Source organism: Ciconia boyciana, chromosome 6, assembly GCF_034638445.1.
Source record: "Ciconia boyciana chromosome 6, ASM3463844v1, whole genome shotgun sequence".
In the NCBI taxonomy this organism is placed as follows: Eukaryota; Metazoa; Chordata; class Aves; order Ciconiiformes; family Ciconiidae; genus Ciconia; species Ciconia boyciana.
The window spans coordinates 46,797,790-46,819,557 of NC_132939.1; the positions used below are offsets into that span (position 1 = coordinate 46,797,790).

General features: G+C 40.0%; 1 protein-coding gene across 6 annotated transcripts; it reads left to right on the top strand.

Moving 5' to 3' along the window:
* The first annotated feature begins 3,417 nt into the window (after positions 1-3,417).
* On the top strand, positions 3,418-15,824 carry CIPC (CLOCK interacting pacemaker). Of its 6 annotated transcripts, XM_072863942.1 has the most exons (7): positions 3,420-3,555; positions 4,096-4,156; positions 4,976-5,066; positions 6,547-6,721; positions 7,628-7,797; positions 10,050-10,115; positions 11,393-15,824. In XM_072863942.1, the coding sequence occupies exons 4-7, from the start codon at positions 6,649-6,651 to the stop codon at positions 12,266-12,268; spliced, it is 1,185 nt and encodes a 394-aa protein (XP_072720043.1). In that variant the 5' UTR covers positions 3,420-3,555; positions 4,096-4,156; positions 4,976-5,066; positions 6,547-6,648; the 3' UTR covers positions 12,269-15,824. The 6 variants fall into 6 exon arrangements, with proteins under 6 accessions (XP_072720044.1, XP_072720040.1, XP_072720042.1 ...); XM_072863943.1 differs by lacking the exon at positions 4,096-4,156 and having other exon boundaries at positions 3,418-3,555; positions 6,518-6,721; XM_072863939.1 differs by lacking the exon at positions 4,096-4,156 and having other exon boundaries at positions 3,418-3,555.
* Positions 15,825-21,768: the final 5,944 nt, after the last annotated feature.

The window sequence follows — 21,768 nt, forward strand, 5'->3', positions numbered from 1 at the left end:
CTAGGGAAGTGAGGGAGTACGAAAGGGCATGCTGCCCTCCGAAGTACTCTGGACTGATGCTGATCTGATGCTGCACAGATTAAAAGCAGTTACTGGGGCTGCTCTTTTGCATAGTTTCCCCAAATCCTCAGCTGGCCCAAGAGTCTAGGAGTCGCAAAGGGGGTATTAAATCCACCTTTTTTCTCCTCCAACATAATATGCTACAGAAGAGTATAAAGAGCATCAAAGGTGCTTTATTCTTGATATACCATCTTTGCTTATCATTTGTTATTGTTAAATTATCATCATTCTGCCTTCCCTTAATTTGGACACATAATGGTAAAAATGAAGTTGCAGATGGATACAAGAATCTGAAAGATGTGTGCTTTGAAAAGGAAACATACCTAGATAAAGTTGAAATGTAGAAGAAAAATGAGCCATTGCTAAAATACCTTCATTAGAGAAAAATCTTGTTAACTGCTGGGTGAAATTCTATGACCTGTGATAGACTTCAGGTCAGAGCAGGTGATCACACAGTATCTCTTTCATGCTTTGGTATTTATTAAATAAGATATTAATTATTAACAAAACCCACATGTGGAATGTCTTTTCAAACAGATTTGGAGGTTTAATATTGTTTTAATGTCCAACAACACAGCTAACACAAATATAAAAGGAAACATGTTTGAGATTTAGTGCCCCTCTGCTGAAAGGTGAAGCAAATACTTTATCCACATGTATTCATTCTTTGGTTGAGACCAATGAAAACTTAGAGGCATCATTTGAACAATATTCTTCTATTAATGTATTAAAATTTCAGAAATGAATAATAGAAGCAACAAAGATATCTGTATCAAAGTATCATAGAAGTTAGACTTTGGTTCAATAAAGTGAGATGTACAAAGCTATTTATTTGCAGACTAACTTAATGCAATACAGTACCTACTAAATTGTATTTTGTCTGTGATAGCAAAATAAATCAGTGAGTATATAAAGAAAAAAGATTGAGTACACGGCGTTTTCAGACAAACACCTAACCTCTCCAGTTCAGACAATATATTATGAAACCATGTTCTTCTTCTGACCTGGCTATGCTTTACTTCTGAAGTTTGACAAATATTTCTTTCTACTGCTGTGTTAGGACAAAAGATTCTTTGTTCCATAAGCATTTATGAAGCCCATGCATCAACACCTTTATTAATTGTTCAGTAACCACACAATACCTATTATTTAACTGCCTCATTGGATAAATACTTGCTTTTGTCCCTCTTAAGCCATGAAAGATGATTTCTGCATCTTTTCCTGGAAGAAGAGAGTCAATACTTTTTTAAAATTTTAATAAAAATATTGAAACCCCTAAGCTGAATAAACATGCAGTCATACTTCACCCATATTCTTTTCGCTCTTCTCCTGTTGTATGACCGGAATAAACAGGGAAGTGAACAAAAAGGTAGTAACTCATTTGCCAAAATGCTAACCTTTAGGATAAACAAACAAACCACAGTACAACCTATGAAAAAAGGAAAACATCCTGTTGCCACTGACAGTAATCACCAAAAGCGCACAGTAAATGAGACCTTGTATCAATGAAGAATCAAATTAAAGGAAAAGGGAGAGAAAGGACAATGACAGAAATATCATTAAAACCACAAAAAAGGCATATTTTGGAACAAGGAGAATTCAGGTGGTAATGCTCAATATAAACCTAAGGTTTAATTCAACTGAATTCCGGAAGAAGGTGATAACATTTAATTTATTTAAAACAGAGGTTTACCTTGACTATCAGTGAAAACTTCTCTATTAACAGTACAGTATTTCAGTTCTCCTACCTGCTGCCCCTTGGATGAAGGCCTGGTATCACACAGTCCAAATCTGTTCTGAATCACCTGAACTGAACGGCAGGTTGTCTGTCCCAAATAGATATGGCTCGCTCTCTGATGAGCTGTTTTCAGTGAGCACCCACATGTACTCCATATCCTGAGAAATCTGGTATCTGTGGAGATCAGTAAGGGTTGTTTCTGGGGATAAGGCAACCAGGACCATGCCTGAGCAAATATCATGATGCAACAGCATTCTTAGCATGCTTTTCCTCAGAACCCAAACCTCCTCAACAGTAAGGGATCCAAATCCACAGTTGAGAGATCACACGTCTCATGGTACTGTTTAGATGTAACTCAGAGCCAACTCTGGTATTTAGATACTCAAAAATACATCCTAGGAATATGTGTCACTAGCATTCCCTCACAGCACTTTGGATTAGTAGGACTGGAATCCATTGTGTCACACTTTCAAAATGACAGTGTCATCTGACATAATCCCAGACATTTTTGTTTTGCATTTGACAGGTTATTTATGAGACTACACTGAGACTAAAGGTCCTTCTCTTTTCCATTCAGGAATTTATTAGATCATGTTGACCTTCTTAATCAGCATGTTTCAGGTTCTTTAACAAGACCATGATAACAATGAAAGCATTTCTTTCATCCATTTCTATTCAGGGAATTCATTGTGACTTTGCTCAGCCCTTCCACACAGCCTTTTCAGTTTTCTCTAATGAAATGGCTTTCAAGTCCAAACGCAAAATATTCTGACAGGCTTCTGGGTGCTGGTAGTGTTTATGCAGTTCTCAGAACAAGAATAGCTATTCTAGTTGTATTCATTATCTAAAGGATTCACTTCCTCCTACTTATTTGCCCTTGGCTTATATGCAGTTCATGGAAGGCAAATCCACACATTTCTTTCACTATCTCGTATTTACCAACCACGTAGAATAAGGGTATCCTTTACTCTTCTTTTGCTCATGACAGGTCCTCCTTTTGCCATGTTTTCCCTCTTTAGGACAAGTTTAAAGCTTTTGGAACTCTTTTGTGCTGCTTTCCTCATTTTCTAAGTGGCTGTCTGTTTTTGCTGTCATCTCTCATTCTTGGAGTGAGAGACGCTCTAGGTCTAAACTCGTGTGTAGAGATGAATTGTACTCTTTTGCACAGTATTTGGGAAGTCCAGCAGCATCCCACGCTCCTGGCTCTGATCACCCTGTCCCATTCCCTCACAAGTCCAGGCCAGGCAATAAACAGCTCCAAGCCCTTGCACACTTGCCTGGCTATGTAGTACTAGGCCAACAGGAGGCAGTCACACCTTTTTTCAGTGAAGATACTCCTTTCTGCCATGTCCCTGACAGCCATGGTGGGATAAGTCTCCAAAGATCTTTCAAAACCAGCATGCTGGCAGCCGTACCCCAGAGGCTGTACCCCAGAGGCCCCTGCCCTCCCGCCCCCGCTCCCTGTGAGGCGCGCAGGCCCCGGGCACACGACGCCATGCCAGGCCTCCACCTGCTGCAGCGCGAGCACGTACGGCAACGGCCGCGCGCGCCGCGCACGCGCGCTGCAACCACCCCGCCTCCAGCAAGCGCGGAGCGCGGCGTCGTCGCTGTGCGCATGTGCGCCGGAGGGAGCCTGGCGGGCAACTTTCCTCTTCCGGGATGGGCCTGCCTAGGTGATGAGGGGGGTTCGTGCTCCATGGTAGAGTGTCGCGCATGCGCGGCCCGGCGGGGTTGGAGCTGTGGCGGCCCGCACCCAGGTGAGGGGCGGCCCGGCCCGGCCCGGCCCGGCCCGGCCCGGCCCGGCGTGGGGGGAGGCGGCCGTGAGGGAGCGGTGGCAGCTGTGGGGCTTGGGGAGTCTGGGCCATCGCCGGGGCCTGCTTCGCCTCGCCGTGTGGCAGCGCGGCGGCTCGGGCCTGAAAGCCGGGTGGCTCGGCCCGCCTGTGCCGGGCCTCTCCTCACGCCGGGCCCGCTGCGAGGGCACCCCGCCCAGGCGGGCTGTGCTCCGGGGCTCCCCGCCGCCCGGGCCTGGCGTGTGGGCGACGCGCCGGGAAGGCGGTTGGGTGGGGTCAGCTCTCGCCGATGCGGCGGGAGGGAGGGCCCTGAGCGTCGAGGTTAGGGCCCGGCACTTCCCGCCAGTGCGCGGCGGAGCACCTGCCTGCCAGGCCGGGGGGGCGTCTCTGGCTCGCGGGTGGGCAGGGGGGGATCCCACGCCCGCGTGTCTCGAGAGTGGCTTCTGGTTTGTTTATTTTCGGTTGTGGTGGTGGTGTTGTTGTTACTGTTTTGGGTTTTTCCATAAGGGAAGAGAAGAAGATGTGCCAGCCCTTCCCAAAGCTTCCCTTGATGCAAGGCTAACAGATGGCATGTTCTTATTTTACTTATTTCTAGTCCTCTTTCTGTTTCTAGCTCTGCTTTTTTGGAGATTAGCATCAATACATATCACTTTTTTAAAAGATACATTTGTTTTGGAAAGGGCTAACTAATGAAAGCATGGATGGGGACTTAAACCTCATCTTAAATCTCATCTTCCATTCCAGTGGTAGTATCTAGGTTGCTCTTATGTAGTTATGTTTGCTCCATACCTGTTAGCAGGTTGGCAGGTGTTACTGAAGATGGAAAGTAAAAATGATGCAAATAGCTACTGAGGAAATTATCTTCTGCTGACGTTTATTCTGCCTTTCTTGTAGTTATATAGATAGTCACGCTACCATCTCAGCACTGTTATCTAACGTACAGAATTTATTACTGGAGGTGCCAAGGCTCAAGATCTCGGAGCAGAATTCTAACAGACAGTTGTGAGGACCTTAAGAAGAAACTTGTCTTTTGGGGTATATCATTGTAGAATGTCTGCTGCAATGTCATTTGAAGTAGCTTGCACTGGATACTGCTGTCCTGACTATGATGCGGACTCCTGAGTTCCTGTGTTTGTAATTTAAATACACAACTTCAAATGGTTGCTTTATAGGAAAATAATTTCTACAAATAATATTAGATGTAATTTCTGCACTTCATCCTGTCATTTTTCTGTTAGCCAAACTCTCAGCTACCTTTTTTAAGAGAATCAGAAACTTTGTTCTGTCTTACTAGAGTCTGCCTACCCTCAGGAAGCAGCCGAAGGTTGTGACAAGTATGTAGCATGGGAGGCCATAATATAACTATACATTTTTCTGATTTTCGTAGCTTTTAGTTTCAGCCTTCCAGTGTTCTCATTCTGGGTGTGGGAAGAAGAGGGCATTTCTAAGGCCATGTCTCCCCTAGGAGTGCATTGCAGGTATAGTATGTGTTGTGCTTTTAGCAGTATGGATTTCTTTAGCCCCAGCATGTTCTCTGATCACTTACTCTACTTTCTTTTCTCTGATGACTTACTTTACTCTTGAGAGTGAAACAGACTGTATTAACAAAATGACAGCTTTGCAGGTTCAGCTGTATTTGTTGTATGGGCTTCACCCAGCACAGCTGACTTGTTTTGGGATTCAGTCCCTGGGATAGCTAAGTTTTTGTAAGATAAATATGGCCTGAGTAACTCTTAATTCTTGAAAAAAAAGTTGTTTATGAATAGCCTTTAGCTTTTAGTTTGCTTTGCTTTCTTTGGGTGGAGAAAAATGTCTCATACATTAGTTTTCTATCTGCATTTCATTCGTTGAATAATTCGAGATGTTTTTATTCTGAAAGTCTGCGATTAGCTCACCGGCAGTGTAAAAAGAAATACACAACTATCCCACTTGACTCAGAGAGGCATTGATTTAATTACAGATAACAACCATACACTTTGTATCTGCTGTTTTATTTTGGTTATCCATGTTGCTGAACTTCGTAGAATTGGGCATTATATTTTTAGCAGATCAAGAAATCACATTCCTACTTCCCAAGTTTTGTGTGTACAGTAAGGAATTATTGCCTTGTCTGACAGAATTCATAACAGAGTTAGAAATCACTTATGCATTGTGTTCTCCAGATGAATCTACCGTGTACTTTACTCAGTAATTTTAAGTATGAAATGATTCTACTTCAGGTACTTCAGTAAGATTGGCTGACCTGTGCTCTGTACTCTGACTTGCTTAGCCACTGAAGAAAGGAGCTGAATGAGATGGGTGCATTCTGCCCCTTCAATTGCATCCATGTCTTCAGTACTTCTCAAATACCTTTGATTCATTGATGGCATTCAGAGCAGTAGTGAAAAATAAAGAAATTTTTTAAAAAGTAAAATATCTGTATTATGTTTCTGCTTCAAATAATTTCTTCCTTCCTATGCCTTAGGTTTTTTGACATCTTTTAACCTACTCTAAAGGACTCAAAAGCCATGCCTAGTATGGTATTGTTCTCTTGTAGTTGGTGCAGGGGACTGAAAGATTGGATCATGGAAACTTTCCTGAAACTTAAAAAATCAGTCCAAGGCAGATGGAAAAATTTCGTCCAGAGGATTCTACAAAGTAATGTGTCAGCTGATGCAAAGAATTGTTGCCCATCTCTTCTACTCTGTAATGTGTTATTAAACTTGCATAGTTTAGCGAGTTTTGCAGGGAATAAACTGTGGTTTATCAGTAAACCTTTGCTAACCTAAATGTGTGATTCACGTTTGCTATGTTTAGCTGGGAGTTTAATAGAATTCTAGAGATTGCTTAACAGATGCAGCAAACCTTTGATAACCAGATTTCCATAAGGACAAACATGGCCTTCTGTGTTGTCTTATACTGATGGAACTTTCTTTACATTCAGAGAAAGTCCCTTTTTGTTCTTAAATATTTTTGTAGTTCCTCCATTGAAAAGGTGTTAAAAACTACCTGCAACACTATGGAAGCATGGAGACAAAGTAGTCATCTATTGAGACCCTCAAGGAACTATTGGACAAAGTGATGGAAATGAAGAGCTTGAACCATCACTTCAGCATGGCGGCAGCTGAATCTGACAAGGACTCTGGATATTCAGGTTTAGAAAACCACTGCATTACCTTTTTTGTGTGTTATCTTGTTCAGACTTTGCCTTTATTGGTGATGTTCGACAAATCTGACTCTTTGTGTCTTGTTACCTGGGAGGGCCTTTGTATGCAAGACAGGTTGCATCTGCAGTCATCCTACTATCAAACTTTTTTGGAGTGGAGCTTTATGTAGTTATAAAGTTCATCCTGTGAATTTGAATGGCATGGGAATTTAAAATGTGCCTAATAAAGAAACTAATGGAAGAATCTTCAGACTTCAGAGTCTAGAAGTGGGGATGGCAAAATTACTTTTTGTTCTTTGCAGTGATGAATTAACTGTTGGATTATGCTGTATAATGTCTCTCACGATTTGACCAGATTGTCAGTAGAGCCTGATAAACCACAGAGTAATTGTTATAACATCAGTAAAATGTAGACACGGTGTGCCATTTTAATACTCAACAAAACTGTGCAAAGATTGCCTTTACAAGAAAAAAATGCTTTTGTGAGAGATACCTGCCTTACTGGGTTTGTAGATAGAGGATTTCAAGACAGAAAATGCCTGCAGCATAGACTATGGCTGTGGCAATGTTGGAGCCCGTAGTTCTTTCCTGCACCAGATTTTAGAGCAGTCTTCCTGATAGCGCGCAGTCCCCTGGAGACTAAATACAAAAGACTAAAAAGTAATAGGTTTTTTGGGAAGCAATGCCTGCGATGAGAACTGGCCTGAAATATAAAGCCTTTTATTAAAGGCTATTTGACAGCTGTCACAGCAGGTCTAATTTTATTGGTATTCCAGAACTAAAGTTTATTGTTCTTTGTGGCTTGGTCGAAAAGAAGCAGAATAGTAGAACTGAAAGGAGGTAGCAAGCATGCGGCATGTGAAACAACTAACAGCTGAATTCTACATCTGGCAGATGGAAGTTCAGAGTGCCCGAGTGCTATGGAGCAGACTGACTCGGAGGATGTGCTGAATGCGTTGTGTTGGAACGCAGAGGACGGGCCTTGGCAATGCCCAATGACCACAAGCAACTCCTTTCCTGCACTTTCTTCTATGGTCGTAATGAAAAACGTGTTAGTTAAGCAGGTAGGGAAGAAATAATATACTGAAAAATGTTGCATGTTCTTAAATTGTTTTGTTTTTTTTAAAAAAAATTTTTCCTTTCAAAAAGATTTTACAAAGTTGTTGCAGTCTAGAAAGTAACTGGTAACTTGAAAAGTTCTATTGTAACAGCCTGTTCTTTTGGGGGGCAGCTAGAATCACTAAGATGGAAAAAAACAGTGAATGGAGAAGGTCTGCTACATCTACTAAACCTCTTTGTCTCAAAAGGATCCCCAAAAAATAGATCTTTAAGAATGTTATGTAAATGGCACCAAAGATCAAACCAAGAAAAGTGGAGTGTTTTTCTTTTTGAAAGCTGATGTTTTCTTTTTCATTCAGTAAAGACAGTAAAATAGGATGATGGGTTTTGCTTCCTAGTTCTTAGGTCCTAGAAGTGCTTTATGTGCAAGGGGAAACACTAATCCAGAATGTTATAAATGAAAAAATTAAATCTGTATCTGAAGTTGGTATTGTTACTTCAACAGTTGTTTTTCTTAATTGCATGTGATGGCTCACATTGCAACAATTACATTCCTTATTTATGTCCTCCAATATCTTGTTAGGTGTGTTGTTCCTCCAGGGCATCTGTGAGACTCCTAACTTTTACATTGTAACAGAAGATACCAGAGCTCCAAGTTCAAAGTATTGCCATCTGATTAGAACTCTTGCTCTGTACTCACTCATGTTTTCTGAGCAGAGGAAAAGTTCTTCAGTTTTTTTATTAGAATACTTCTGAGAATACAGTGAGAAGGGGAAAAAAATATAGATCCTGATTCTTTTCCTACTGAATCTGTTATGACAACAAGCAAAACCTATTAAATTCAAATACTGTGTATAAATGCTAAGGTAGGTATGAGTTTCTGTTAGTATTTAGCAGATTATGCATTTGTGGGGGGGATGGTTCTGATCTCTGAGCATTGTGCTTTATCTTGACAAGAAACAATTTTATGTTATAGTCATGTGTCTAGATGCATGGACAAAATACTGTCTAAACAAATGCTGAAGTTTTCATATAGTAGGGAGTAGACAAGCTTCACGAAAGATTGATAGTCTTTGGCCCAGAGCTCAAAAATTAAACACTGGTTGTAGTGGTAGTCTAATGTTAAATTCCAGGTTGTGTTGCAAACAGTTAGGAGAAGGAGCTAATAATAAGTAGCTAATATATATCTCTCTCTCTATTAAAAAAATATATATTTTTAAAAAATTTTTTAAAAATGGTAGTGTAGCAAAAAGGGACTTTGGGGAGCAAGAGTCGGAGGTAGATAAAATTACCAGACTCAGTTGTGTTGAGCAGCACGTCATAACATCTAAGTCTAATTATGTATGGTTAAGGACAATAATGTTAAATTGAAAAATGTTTACTGCAATAAACAAAAGCAACAAGTCTAGGTCAGAATAATAATGAAGTGTCTTTCTGCCTCTTTCCATTACGCCTAGTTACCTCAGATAGTCACGCTGGTCATCTCTTTAAAACAGTCTTTTCAACACAGTGCTCAGTGGGGCTCACTGGACCAAGAAAAAAATAGCAGCATCCAGTTACTGCTGTTTATTTGTTCCAGTTTCAATTTCAATCAGCATCATCCTTCTGTCTTAGAACCACTGTGACCCTGCACAGTAATGGGTACCTGCTGTCCCAATTTCAGAGTGTAAACAGCTAACAGTAATGTTACTAAAAAAAAAAAAAAAAAGTGAGGATTAATTCTCTGAAACACAGTGCTGCTTGTGGCAAGGTTTCTGTAAGTGTTGTAAAAGTCTTTAATAAGTAGGAAGGCTAGTTAAACAAGTGGTATTGATATCTGCAGGATGCTAGCTTTCCTTTTAAAAAAAAAAAACAAACCCACAAAACAACACTTACCAGAATTAGTAAAATAATCATGTCCTTCTCTACTAAAAATGAGATTTTGGGTAGGAGAACAAGAGCAGAACGCAATATAAGTGGAAAGGAGAATAAAGTAGATAAGAGATGGGGAAAAAAAACAAGAACAAGATAAACAGTTCCCACAGCTCTTTTGGCCTCAGTGATTTTGGGGCTCTGCTGTGCTAGATACTGTACAATTGTGCAGTAAATGACAACTTCTGACCCCAAAACCTTGTTCCTGAAGGCTGCATGTTCTGTCCTCTGTGTGTATAGCTGTGGTACTTGTATACTTCCTCACTCCTAACATCTCCAGATACTTTTCTTCTGAATGTGTTTGTACTTTCTTCTGTGATAAGGTAGTAATATTTATTTTTTACAGGTAATTGTTCTGTATCGCTATTCCATAAGCATCTTGCCCACTGAACCAAAGAAATTCTGTGTCGGAGTAGGTAATTGAATCTCATCTCCAAGTCTCAGTGTCCTAATCAGTGGGTAATACCCGCTTTTGACAAGTTCAGGTCCTTTACTGGGGGAATGGACTTCAGCAAAGCATGTTGGCATTTGCCAATTTAAATCTTATGAGACCGGGGGAAAGGAGATGGATCTCAGATGATTCAGTACAGTACCAAAAATAATAAAATGTATTTGCGCTAGCTAAAAACTGTGCCTTCAGCAGGCCTGCCAGTAGCGTTCCAAGTCGTAAGGAATTGGAAAAGTAGCTGACAGTATATTATATTAGTATAATTGTAGTGGTGATGACTTAATATATTAAGAAGTAAGATTTTGCTTCAGAAAGAAATAGTATCTCTTACTAAACCATTTGATATGTTTGGAGAAAAGCAGGCGTGCTTTTTGGCCAGGAGGTCTCATGAAGATCTGTACTAATGTATTGGAGGAGGAAGAGGGAATGTCTTGCAAAAATTGATGTATTCCCCTATATTGCAGAATATGGCTTGTGGGAGGGAGTAAAAACTTGGGCATTTTTCTTGAAATATAATGGTTTTAAGATTTATCAGTGTGTGCCATTTCACCAGAGGTGTGGAGTTAAACTGCTCTGGGCTTACAACAGGCTTTTTTCCTTGCATTGGTTGATATTCAGCGCTTTTTTTTTTTCTACCTCATGGTTTTAAATGTATTGAAACTGTGTATTGTACTTAAGATTGCAAGACTTACTGAACAGCTGTCGTCTATTTTAAATAACCATTTCAAGAGCTTGCTATAAGAATAGAATTGACAAAATTAGAGTTGCTGCCTTTCAACAAAGAGGGAGTCTGAATTGTTCCTAAAATGTCTGTGCAGTCTTTCTTTGACTCTTTTAAAATATTTCATAACCACAATGCTTAATTATTTTTCAACTTTTCTGTAAACTTGTTGTTCGACCCCAAGTCTGGGTCGAACTTTTACATGAGCGTTGTACAATATAAGCATGCACTGTAATCCTCATTTAGGAAAGCATGTATAAATTCAGACTGAATTGTTTTTAAATGTATCTGCTGTTCCATAGTAAAAGGATTATGGATTACAGCTTTGATTCTAGTGCTATGCTCTGTTGTCAGAAAAAGAGAAGGATGAGTTGGATGGAAAACTGTTCAGAATGTATTCAAACGGTGTATATCAAATATCAAGAAATGGCACAGTCCACCAGTTTCATTTAAGGTTTTTTGATCCTCTTCTACAATGTTGTTGTAAGACTTCTGGTTTTTCCCCGTTTGTGCTTCTCAGGGGACTTCATCACAACTCCAGTCTTGGACTGTGCAGCCATCCTTTGAAGTGATTCCAGCTCAGCCACAGCTAGTGTTTCTTCGTCCTTCGATCCCACCGCCCATTAACCCTCACCCTGTTGGGAAAAAGAGAAATGACTCCACTAATTACCTGCCCATCCTGAATTCTTATCCCAAAATAGCACCACAGCCCTGCAAAAGAGATCACTCCTTTGATCTAGAAGAACGTCAGGACACCAATTGCCATAAACGACTCTGCACAGAAGCACCCAAAATGGAGACTTCTCCTGTATCGAGGAGCACAGGCTTGCCTACTAGTCCTTTTGCCCACCTACCAGTTAGCTTTAAGACCCCTCAGGATTCTAACCAGCAAAGTTCAACTCTGGTGACAAGTGGAAAACTGTCAGCTCTTCCTGGTTTTCACCGTGTTTCCAGTGACACTCAGAAAGTGCCAGGTTTGACTCCCCTTTTGCCTTTTGGAACTCTGCAGGCAACAAAGTGCACCCCTCATGAGAGCGAGACTGCAGCACAGACTACGATGCAGTCTGCAGTGTGGAGCCCTCCATTGATACCAGAAGAGATTTGCACTACCCCTGAGCTGCTCTTGCAACAACAAAGCAAGTGCAGACGCTTTCAGAATACACTCGTCGTGCTACGCAGGTCGGGATTGCTGGAGATCACTTTAAAAACCAAGGAGCTCATTCATCAGAACCAGGTGACTCAGGCTGAGCTGGACCGGCTGAAGCACCAAACACAGCTTTTCATAGAGGCAATAAAGAACAATGCTCCACAGTCGTGGGCAGAGCTAGAAGCATCTCTAACAGGATCTGATAAAGCCGATAGCAACCTTGAAGACTCCACTTATCCCAACATGTAGTAAAAAGGTACATAGCTGTTGGTCAAGTTATTTCTGTGCCTCCTATTTCCCATCTCAAGCTTTTACTTGAGCATTTTCTGAGTCCAAGACTTGCAAAGTGGCATGCCATTAACAACTTGTCTTCAGAGCCAGTTGAGGGACTGGAATAGCATGGTGGGGTCTTGACAGAGTGGGCACTTACTACTTCAGTGTGACCTTGAACTGCATGCTAACTCTGTGTACTTCCTTGGACTCGAGAAGCTTGGTTGTGCTGTGCTGGCATGTTTGCATTCTTGCAGTGAAAGGACAGTCATTTGCAGTATTCTGCAAGCAAGAATCTTCCTATTCCCATCTTCAGATAGTCAGTTCTGAGAATGGAACAGCAGAACAGGCCCTAGTATTGGGCCATCATCAGCTGCAAGTAGATTAAGGGAGTTGGTGTGAGGAGAGGAAACTTACGTTGGTGGGGTGGTACCTTTAGGCTGTCGCTGTCCTTTCTTGTACCAGAGTGTCTTACTTTGGGGTTTTAATGCGTTTGAATTAGTGGAGATCTACTTGTGCTGAAGCAGCATTCTATATTCATTTGCAGTCTTTGGTCAAAGTGATGAGTATTTTAGGAGTCAAGTGAAATGACACGTTTTGAGTACACTTTTGATTTTGATCTGTACAGTTAAGTTAGTGAAAATCACAAGGCTTGCACTGAAAGTGTTTGTTCCAAAGCCATATTTATTAATGGCTAACAGGTGTACAAGGCAAGTGGCTTTGGATTTTCTTGGTAGCTAACAGATTAAACATTGTTATTAAAGACTGCAGTGACTTTTTTAAAATAGCACAAGGAAGATATTCATTCTCCAGGATTAATTTGGCAAGACTAGTTCCATATTATTTGAAATGTATATCTTTAGTTTACAAGCCCAAACTTTTTTTTCTGTGAAATCAGATTGCTAAGTATAAAAAAAAAAAATAGAGAGGTGAAAGGAAAAGGAGCATAATGGCCTGTGGTGAAACAAGTCCTTTTCCCCCTTACCTCTTTTTTTTTTTTTTTTTTAATTTAGAGAGATCAGATTAATGTACCTGGGGGGGGTGGGGTGGGGAGATGTCAGCTTGGATAATCTCCCTAAAAATTTCATCTACTTGAGTTTGAACTTAAAAAAAACCAAACAAACAAAACCAAAAAAAACCCCAAAACAACCCCCCAAACATTTTTCTTCCACATAAATTTATATCATTCCTAACCCACTTGCCTTGACATAGCTAACACCACTGTGTGCATAAGATATTAGGCCTTAGTAGAGATCCACAGTAGTCATGTTACAAAAGCTGTTCTACAGACATTTATTTCATTTCAGTTTATCTAGACACTTAACTATGTCACTCCCTCCAATCTGAAGGGGTTTTTTTCAGAAGCAGTCTGTGTAGAGAACTAAGAATGGCTTTGTCTAAGAACATTAAGGAATCTGGATTGTTTATGGTATGTTCCTTTCTGTGTGACAATGTTTTAAAAAAAATCTTGCAGTCTAGGTGACTGGGTATTTTGATGCTTTGATCACTTCTATCATCTGTTTCAGATTCTTAAAAACAAGAAATTCAAAAGTAGAGTGGATGTTTTGCTAATTTGTGACTAGACAGTTTCATTTTCTGATGCCTCTGGGAATCAATATTGCAGAATACTGTGGAGAATGCTTTTGTAGTCTTCCTCAAATATGTGCATTAGAGAAGTTGTAAGGGCTTTCCCCCTTTTTAGACTGATGAAAAGAAATGCCGTATATGCCTCACATATATTTGTACTAGCACTATTTGTACTAGAGAGAAATTTCATGGCAGGATTCACCCTAGTGGAGCTGTAGCAAACTAATCACCATGCCTTTCATGGTATCCTGCCCACCTGCTGAAGACTAGTGCAGTACATGGGAATTAAAAGAAAAGTGTTCATAGACTATGGTCTGTCATGTATTTTTTTAAATATACCTGCTATAATTGTGCATACTAGGATGGCTCGTAACTTGCAGCACAGCAATATCAAAACTCAGCCAGCAAACCCAGAAGGCAGGAAGGCAGCACAGTACAGTGTAATAATGTAGGACATGTGTGATCTATCTCTTTTGGAATCAGTTGTGATATCTGCACTGAATGACATTTGGCAGGATAGATGTGATGGTACCTTAGGCCATTTGTGAAAGAATCCCAAAAGATAAGCTTGTTTCTTCTGAGCTTCTTGCAGGAAGGAGAGAAGGCAGCAGGAGGCAGTTCCATGGATCTGGTACCTTTAATAGGCCTAGAGGTGAGGTGTGAGAAAATGCATAGGATATCTTTCCTGCTTTTCCTAAAATTCTTATTCTACTCATCAAATAGGAGAATTTGAAGTTCAGAATATATATATTTTTAGGAAGTGATTGTCCTAGAAAACAAGATGATGGACTCAGGCTACCTAGAGATGAAAGGAAGTCAGGGGAAAAAAAAGAAGTCCAATCATAGCTGTTTGAGACAAGAAAAAGTGAGTCTACCTGTGACCTCTTCTCCATCCTATTTCCACTGCTCTGATAGAATAAAAGGAAGGAAAAATTGGCCTTGCAGTGTAATACCCTTGCTAATAGAAATCTCTCATAGTCCACACCGTACCACATGTATTTTTTCCCCGACAGCACTGAGGATGGGCTGAAGTGAGTGTGCTTATAGCTGATGGGCCTTTCAGCTGGTGTAATTTGTATAAATATATATTCAATAAATCTGTGAATAAAGTCCAGCAGCCATTTAGAAATCTCCTACTGGGTATCAGTCCAGACTTAAATAGTATTTGCTGAACTAGAAAAATCCACTCTGTAACTATTATATGTAAATCTGGGGCCCGTTAGGAAACATATCCCCAGATAACTGCAAATCTTGATTCAACATCTATAAAAAAAGGATGTTGAAGGCCCCTAGTGATAGATATGTCATCAGGTACCATTCTGTTCAGTTCCTCTTAGCTGCCTTTATTCCTAGAAGCCCTGATAAGCCTTTAAACAATAAGGGCTTTTATTTCTCAGCTGCAATTTAATGAAATAGGTTAGCTTGGAACTGTGTTGAGAAAATCAGTTGACTACATCAGGACCAGAATAGGTCCTGATTCTGGGCAGGATCTGGAAGTGGTCCAGTAGATTTGAGCAGAAATATTAGCCTCTCTGATTGGAAACCTGTAAGCAATGAACTTAGGGATTTTTTTGACCTTTGAAGCAGCAAAACTTTGCATTACCAAGTTAGCTGCAGACAGCTGTCCCAGTCTAAAAAGTCAATCAGATTGCCTGCTGGGGCTTCAGTTACTGCTGACAACTAGCAAGTGGGGTAGCTTGATGGGTCAGACAGACTGCTGGTTTTCTATTAAGTTTTAATAAATGTTGATATTTTTGATTACTTTTACTATGTATTTTTGAAATTCTACTGCTCTAGTTGGAATGTAAACATTTTCTGTACTTTTGAAGTCCGTTGCCAGCTCTGAATACAGTAGCCTAAGAACTCTGTTATAGAACATGACCTTTTTGCTAAAACTTTACAGAAACAGACTGTGAAATATGAATGAAATAAAGTATATACTTGAAAAGTTTGTGGGTTATTTTAATGCTGTTAAACTGCAGAGTCCTTTGTTCCAAAGTATGCTTTACATACAGTTCCACAACAGCATGTTGCCCATGTGGGAAAGTGCAGATCCAAAAGTGATACTATGATGTATCTCTCTGAAGACAGTCATGTGAGCTTTAACAGTATGTATGAATTAAAGGGTCTCTGGGAGGAGCATGAGTAAAAGTGGGCTGTACAGAATGCTAAAAATATATTGTCGTGGGTGACCATTGCCATAGATCTGTCATGAACAACCTGGAAGGTTTTTTTCTATCTCTGAACTGTTATCTCCATGTGATGACTATATATTATGCTCACCGTCTGTGCAGGGTGAACTCCTACACTATATCTTAATCCTGTCAGCTGGGTATGCAGAAGTTCTAATTGTGAAATGAGGCTCTTGGCTACTGAAAGCATTACTTGAGTGAAAAATTTTACTCTCTCTCTTGAAGAACATTCTTCAACTAAATCTGTATACCAGCTTTTCAGTAAAACACATTTTTCAAAATGTGGCCATCTTTACATGGTCTTCTTTGTACAAAGATGACTCTTACAGTGAGAACTAGGCAGTCATTCCCAGAACATCCAGCAGCCTTGTGGCATGAGATCCTGTCTGAAGGTACAAGAGATTCTGGTTAAAGTTCTTACTTTGCACCAGACAAGGCAGTAACTTGAATCTCATTACTTTACATCCAAAAAGGAGTGCCATCAATTGAAGTAATTTTATTCCCTGAGACTGGAAACTCAGTGTTTGCAAATTTTGTATTCATAAAAGGTATGGGTACAATTCAAGCAGGAAATTTTCAGGTCTCTGTGTCTCTTCTGGCTAGCTTTTTCTTTACATGGTGAGGTCTCTCTGCAGGATGTCAGGCCTGTTCACCTTTATTTCACTGAGGCCAAAAAGGTGAATTGCTTCTTTTCAGGTGCACTACATCTGTCTTGTTTTTCTTTCTCGTGAGACACAAACAGTCTGAAAGGAGCAATACCCCCCACAGGCTTGGGCTGAGGAATCTCCTGGCATGCAAAATTTCTGGCGTCCGCTAGATAAAGCATAGCTTGCTGTTACTGCTTTTGTTCTTGGAATTCCTGGGACAGAAATGTGGGGTCCCTACCTACACAATTTTACACTCTTGCTGTATCTACGTGATGCTTCCTTTCAGGCTGCTGTGTAGTGCAGCCATATAGCTCCCAACTGTATTGTATGGTCCAGAGTTTCCAAAATGCATGGGACTTCTCTTCCCTTTTTAAATCTGTACCTCCTTTGAGGTATGTCCATGAGACAAGCTTAACTGTTCCAGTGTGATCTGATTCAGAAGGAAACACCATGTGTTCAGTCTGCTCTCTTGTAGAGCACAGTTTCTAAGACTTCTTCAAATTTTTGTTTGAACTAAAAGCATGTTTTTAGAGGAAGCATCCTGCTTTGATTTGAAAGCTCCTAGTGATGAAGAATCCACCCAAATTGTTCAAACCATAATTACTTGCTGTTAAAAATGTGCCTCTTATATTGAGCCTGAATTTGTCGTCTTTCAGTATCCAGCTGTCAGATCTTTTGCCTTTTGTCTGCTAAACTGAAGTGCATGCTGTGACATTGCTGTTTTCCCTGTAAGCATTTACAAACTGAACAAGTCATTCTTCAGCTTTCTTAAAGTAACTGATTAAGCTCTCGAATCTTTTGAATCCTTTATTCCTCTGTGGCACTGTTCTTCAGATCCTTAAAATTATTTAGATGCATTTTTAATAGGAACACTAACATTAATAGCAAAACAGCATTGCTAAAAGAGTTGTACAATATCAACTCTCCCTACTGCTACTCTGCCTCATTTTTATAGCAGCCTTGGCCATGGCATCAGGTTGGAAGTCTAAATCATCCTTGGACCTGTTGATTCTGTGGTTGGTGAATGCCTGTCCTTTAAGTATGTTTCCACACTCCTTTGAATGCAGTTTGCAGCCAGAAAGCAAAACAAACTGTTTATAAAAAGTGACCAATTGCATTCGTTAGTTACCTCTGCTTCTCTTCCTTGAAACTTTTTCACCTTTAGATTTTAAAGGTAATTTTTTGTATTCCGATTATTAAAAATGGTAATAAATAATGTTACAGTCAAGAACCTATTCAAAATAAGAGTAGAAGACAGTGTTTAATAGATCTCTGTATACAATTCAGAAACCATAGTTGTAATGCATTTCACACCATCCAGTTAATTTTGTATAATTCTGGCTTCAGTCTGTGTCATATGGCACACTGTTAAATGCCCACCAGAAGTATAAGTATTATATCTGTGCTGACTTTGTCCTCAACCAATTTTTAATTCTAGTTCACCAAAATAAGGAGTCAGTTTTATTTGACCAGCTCTATTTCTTATAAGCTTCATTAATTTCAATTATTTTTGCTTTCTATGTCCTTGATTAATAAAAAATTATGGGTTATTCTATTATTTTCTCTCAGATGTCTAATGTATGTTCATTCAGATCAGTCTACCTACCCACTGAAAAGCTGATGCTGTATTAGTTCTTCCATCTCCTCAGTCCTCTGAAATCTTTCCTAGTGGTCTGAAATTCATTGAAATAGTATTGCTGGTCCAGAGAGCTTCTTGGTTACCTCCTGTTAAATTTGCATCACAACTTATTCAGACTTGCTGACTTTAAAATGTTTAATAACTGTTGTTTAAACTGTCCTGAATTATTTTTTGAAGTGGAAATCAAGCTGCTGTCATGATATGAGAGGAATACATCTGGCTTTTTTCTAATTGCTCAACAGAAATTTTTGTGAAATGCTTTTGCCATTCGGCACTGCAGCAATCTAATTTCCATTTTGAAATGGAGCACTGCCAGCATAAAGTTTTCTTCTGCATCTCACACATTTTAAGAAATGGAGGAAGTTGGTTTTCCAGGGCCAAAAGGGGAGTTTCATCAACTTCTTAATTGTTTTCTTCTTGTTCTTATTGCAATTCAATTAATTGAGTTAGTTTAATGGAACTGGAATGCCTCTTACCATGCCCACTTAGGCGATCTTACCTTTTTTCCGTAGCAGTAGTAAGGGGCTTTTTTAGGCCACTTATATTTACCAGGACTAAGAAATCCAATAACAGACAGAAAACTAATTCTTATTGTTTTTTAATAGATAGGACTGCTTGAAAAAATTTATGTGTTGTCAATGGAAAACTCCCATGTTTTTATTGGAAATGAAAATGTATTTTGGCTGGAAGCTCAGTGTTTTGCGGCATTAGTCATAGCATTCATTTTTCAGTGAATCTCAAGCACTATGGAAATAGTCTGGACTGTGGGGGTGGGGGAAGATGTTATTTCCCTTTACCCTCATCCCCTTCTCCTGGGTTGTTTTGGGTTGCCTGTACAGGAAACAGGACCCCAACTTTGATGAGTGGTTCCATCACCTCCTGCTGAAGAAGCAGAAGTCCACATAGATAGCCAAAACTGCTCAGTTGTCTGCGGTGGAGGAGGCAGCTAACAGAGAGCTGCTGAGTAAGCAAGGATGTAACAGCATCTCCTGAGAAAATTGTTAGCTCAATGAGTACAAATACAATTTTTTCACCATATCCCTAAAAATGCTATTTAAAAAAAATTATTAAGGTTTTCATTTGGTACAAAACATCGCTGTGCCAGATAGGCCTTGTTCTATATTTGCCAGAGGCAGAGTTCAGTGCAATGACTATTTTGTGAGATGAGCAGTGTTTAGCGTGGAAAGTGTGAAATACGAGTAGACAGTAGGAAAGCTGTTTTACCCAGCGTGAATGTTAACAATGCCTATTGTTTTGTATTCTCGCTAAGTATTGTCCCCCATGCAAATAATAATGCTATACAACACGTCCAAACATGCTCGGAAGTCAGAATAGGATAGTCTTCATCAAGAGAAATTGGCTCTCACTGTTCAACATCCTATTGCTGACCATGCTTGCAGCATGCTTACACAATAATGCTTTCTGAGAACACTCTGAAAGTGGGTTGCTGACATCAATTGAGAAATGCCCAGAAAGAATTCTGAAACATTTGTTTCCATTCTAATTGTGCAAGGAAGGCAAGTCTGAGCTGGAAGATTATAGTCTGAATACTGAAATGCCTCTAGATGTATAATGGGAGCTGCAGCCAGGCCAAACTGGAACAGAGCAGAGCAGTGAACTGCACTGAGGGTCTATTGCCGTAGCGCTTGTCTGCAGCGGTAGCATTTGGTAGAATCTGTTATAGTTAGGCAATGTGGTTTGGAGTGAGATGTTGGTGCACAGATGCACCAATGGCCCTGACTAGTTTCTAGCAGTTCAAAATCAAGCTGGGCAGTCTGGATGTGCACCTCATGGCCAAAGCCAAAGGGTCTATTTCTTTGAAAGGCTAGGATGCAAAGATAAAACTTGCCTGCACATTAAAATTGTTACCCTGTTCATTTTTTCCACAGGCAAACTTAAAACAGTGATGTTGGGCAAAGCAGAATGATGTACTGCCTCTGCCTGAGCCTGGAGCCAGCAAAGTTATGGGAAGCATTATTGCAGTTTCTAAGGCTTGCTTTTTTTTTTTCAAATTCCACTGCTTCTCCAGCACCTAAACACCTACCAATCTGAGACACTACAGCCATCTGATGTAAAAGGACTTTATCAGTGAGCTTAGTTGGGTGAATGGAAGCAGATGAATGCCAATAAAATTAAAATCCTGAATTCCTGGGGGCAAGATTACTCCCTGATACCATTTTTCCTGTTCCATGTCATTATAATGTCTGTTTATCCACAGGTGAACACCTTAGAGGAGTACCTTAGAGGAGGACCTTCATCTTGCTGTTCTGGCCGTTGGTTCAGTAACAACCAAGTGCTCAGTAGCCCTGCAAAGATTCACTATGACCTCTTAAAAAATAATGACAATAACAGGAACAGGCCACTGCCTGCATCTCACGTTAGTATGGGGAAGGGAGGAAAACACCCCATTGTTCTCCACAGCGTAGCTTAACTTTGGGCATGCTTTCGTAAGTTCTTTGTCACACCCTGTTCTGATGCAAGATCAGTCCTTAGTACATAATTTTTCAGTAAATGGGCTACGGCATCCATTTTAGGTCCCTTTAAGATACAAATGTGACTAAAAAGAAGTCTCTGTTTGCCTGAAATTGTTTCTGTTTGGGATAAGAACAAATATAGCAGCACTCAATTCTTCGTGGACTCTAGTCATACATTTCCCTGGCCCCCAAGATTCAGGTCAGAAGCTGAGCACACATAACGGCATGAAATTGATATTGGCAATTATGTTCACACTTAATGTCCAACAAGTACCATTAGCACTGACATGTCTAACATATGCTTTTGGACATTTTCCTTTTTTTGAGATTTGCCCTAGTCTCTTTCTTATTAACTCAAGAAAGATCTTGATGTAGATGTGATATCTATGATGTGTAATACCAGCTCTCAATCTTGTTTTAGTGATTGCTATTGATGTTCATTATTTCCTTGGCATGACAAAATGCTTGTTTTAAATCATATACTGTTCTCAATGCACTGTAATTTTCCATTCCTTTTCCACCATCTAAACAGTCACATCAGGTAGAAGATAAAATAACAGAACTTTGAGTGAGGAACTGGTCGCCATATGGCTGATGCCTAAAATCTCAGCAATTTGAGGGGAAGAAAGTGGAAAAAGATGAAGTAAATTCCACAAAATTAATGCCATAAATAGGTGGCAGCTGTTAGTAAAGAAGAAGGAGAACAAAGGCAGAAAGGAAAAGAATATTGAATAGCAATGTTATGCAGGATTTTTCTCACAGATGCATGAAAATAGATTTTTAGGTAACCATCCACACACAGTGTCCTAAACCTGTTTTCCAGATTTCTTTTAAAAAATCTGAACACTGTGTTTTTAACCACAAAGATTATTTTTTCCCGTTTGATCTAGATGTATAAGCTGAAATGTGTCTCGAAGGTGGAGCTGAACTCGCTGCTTTC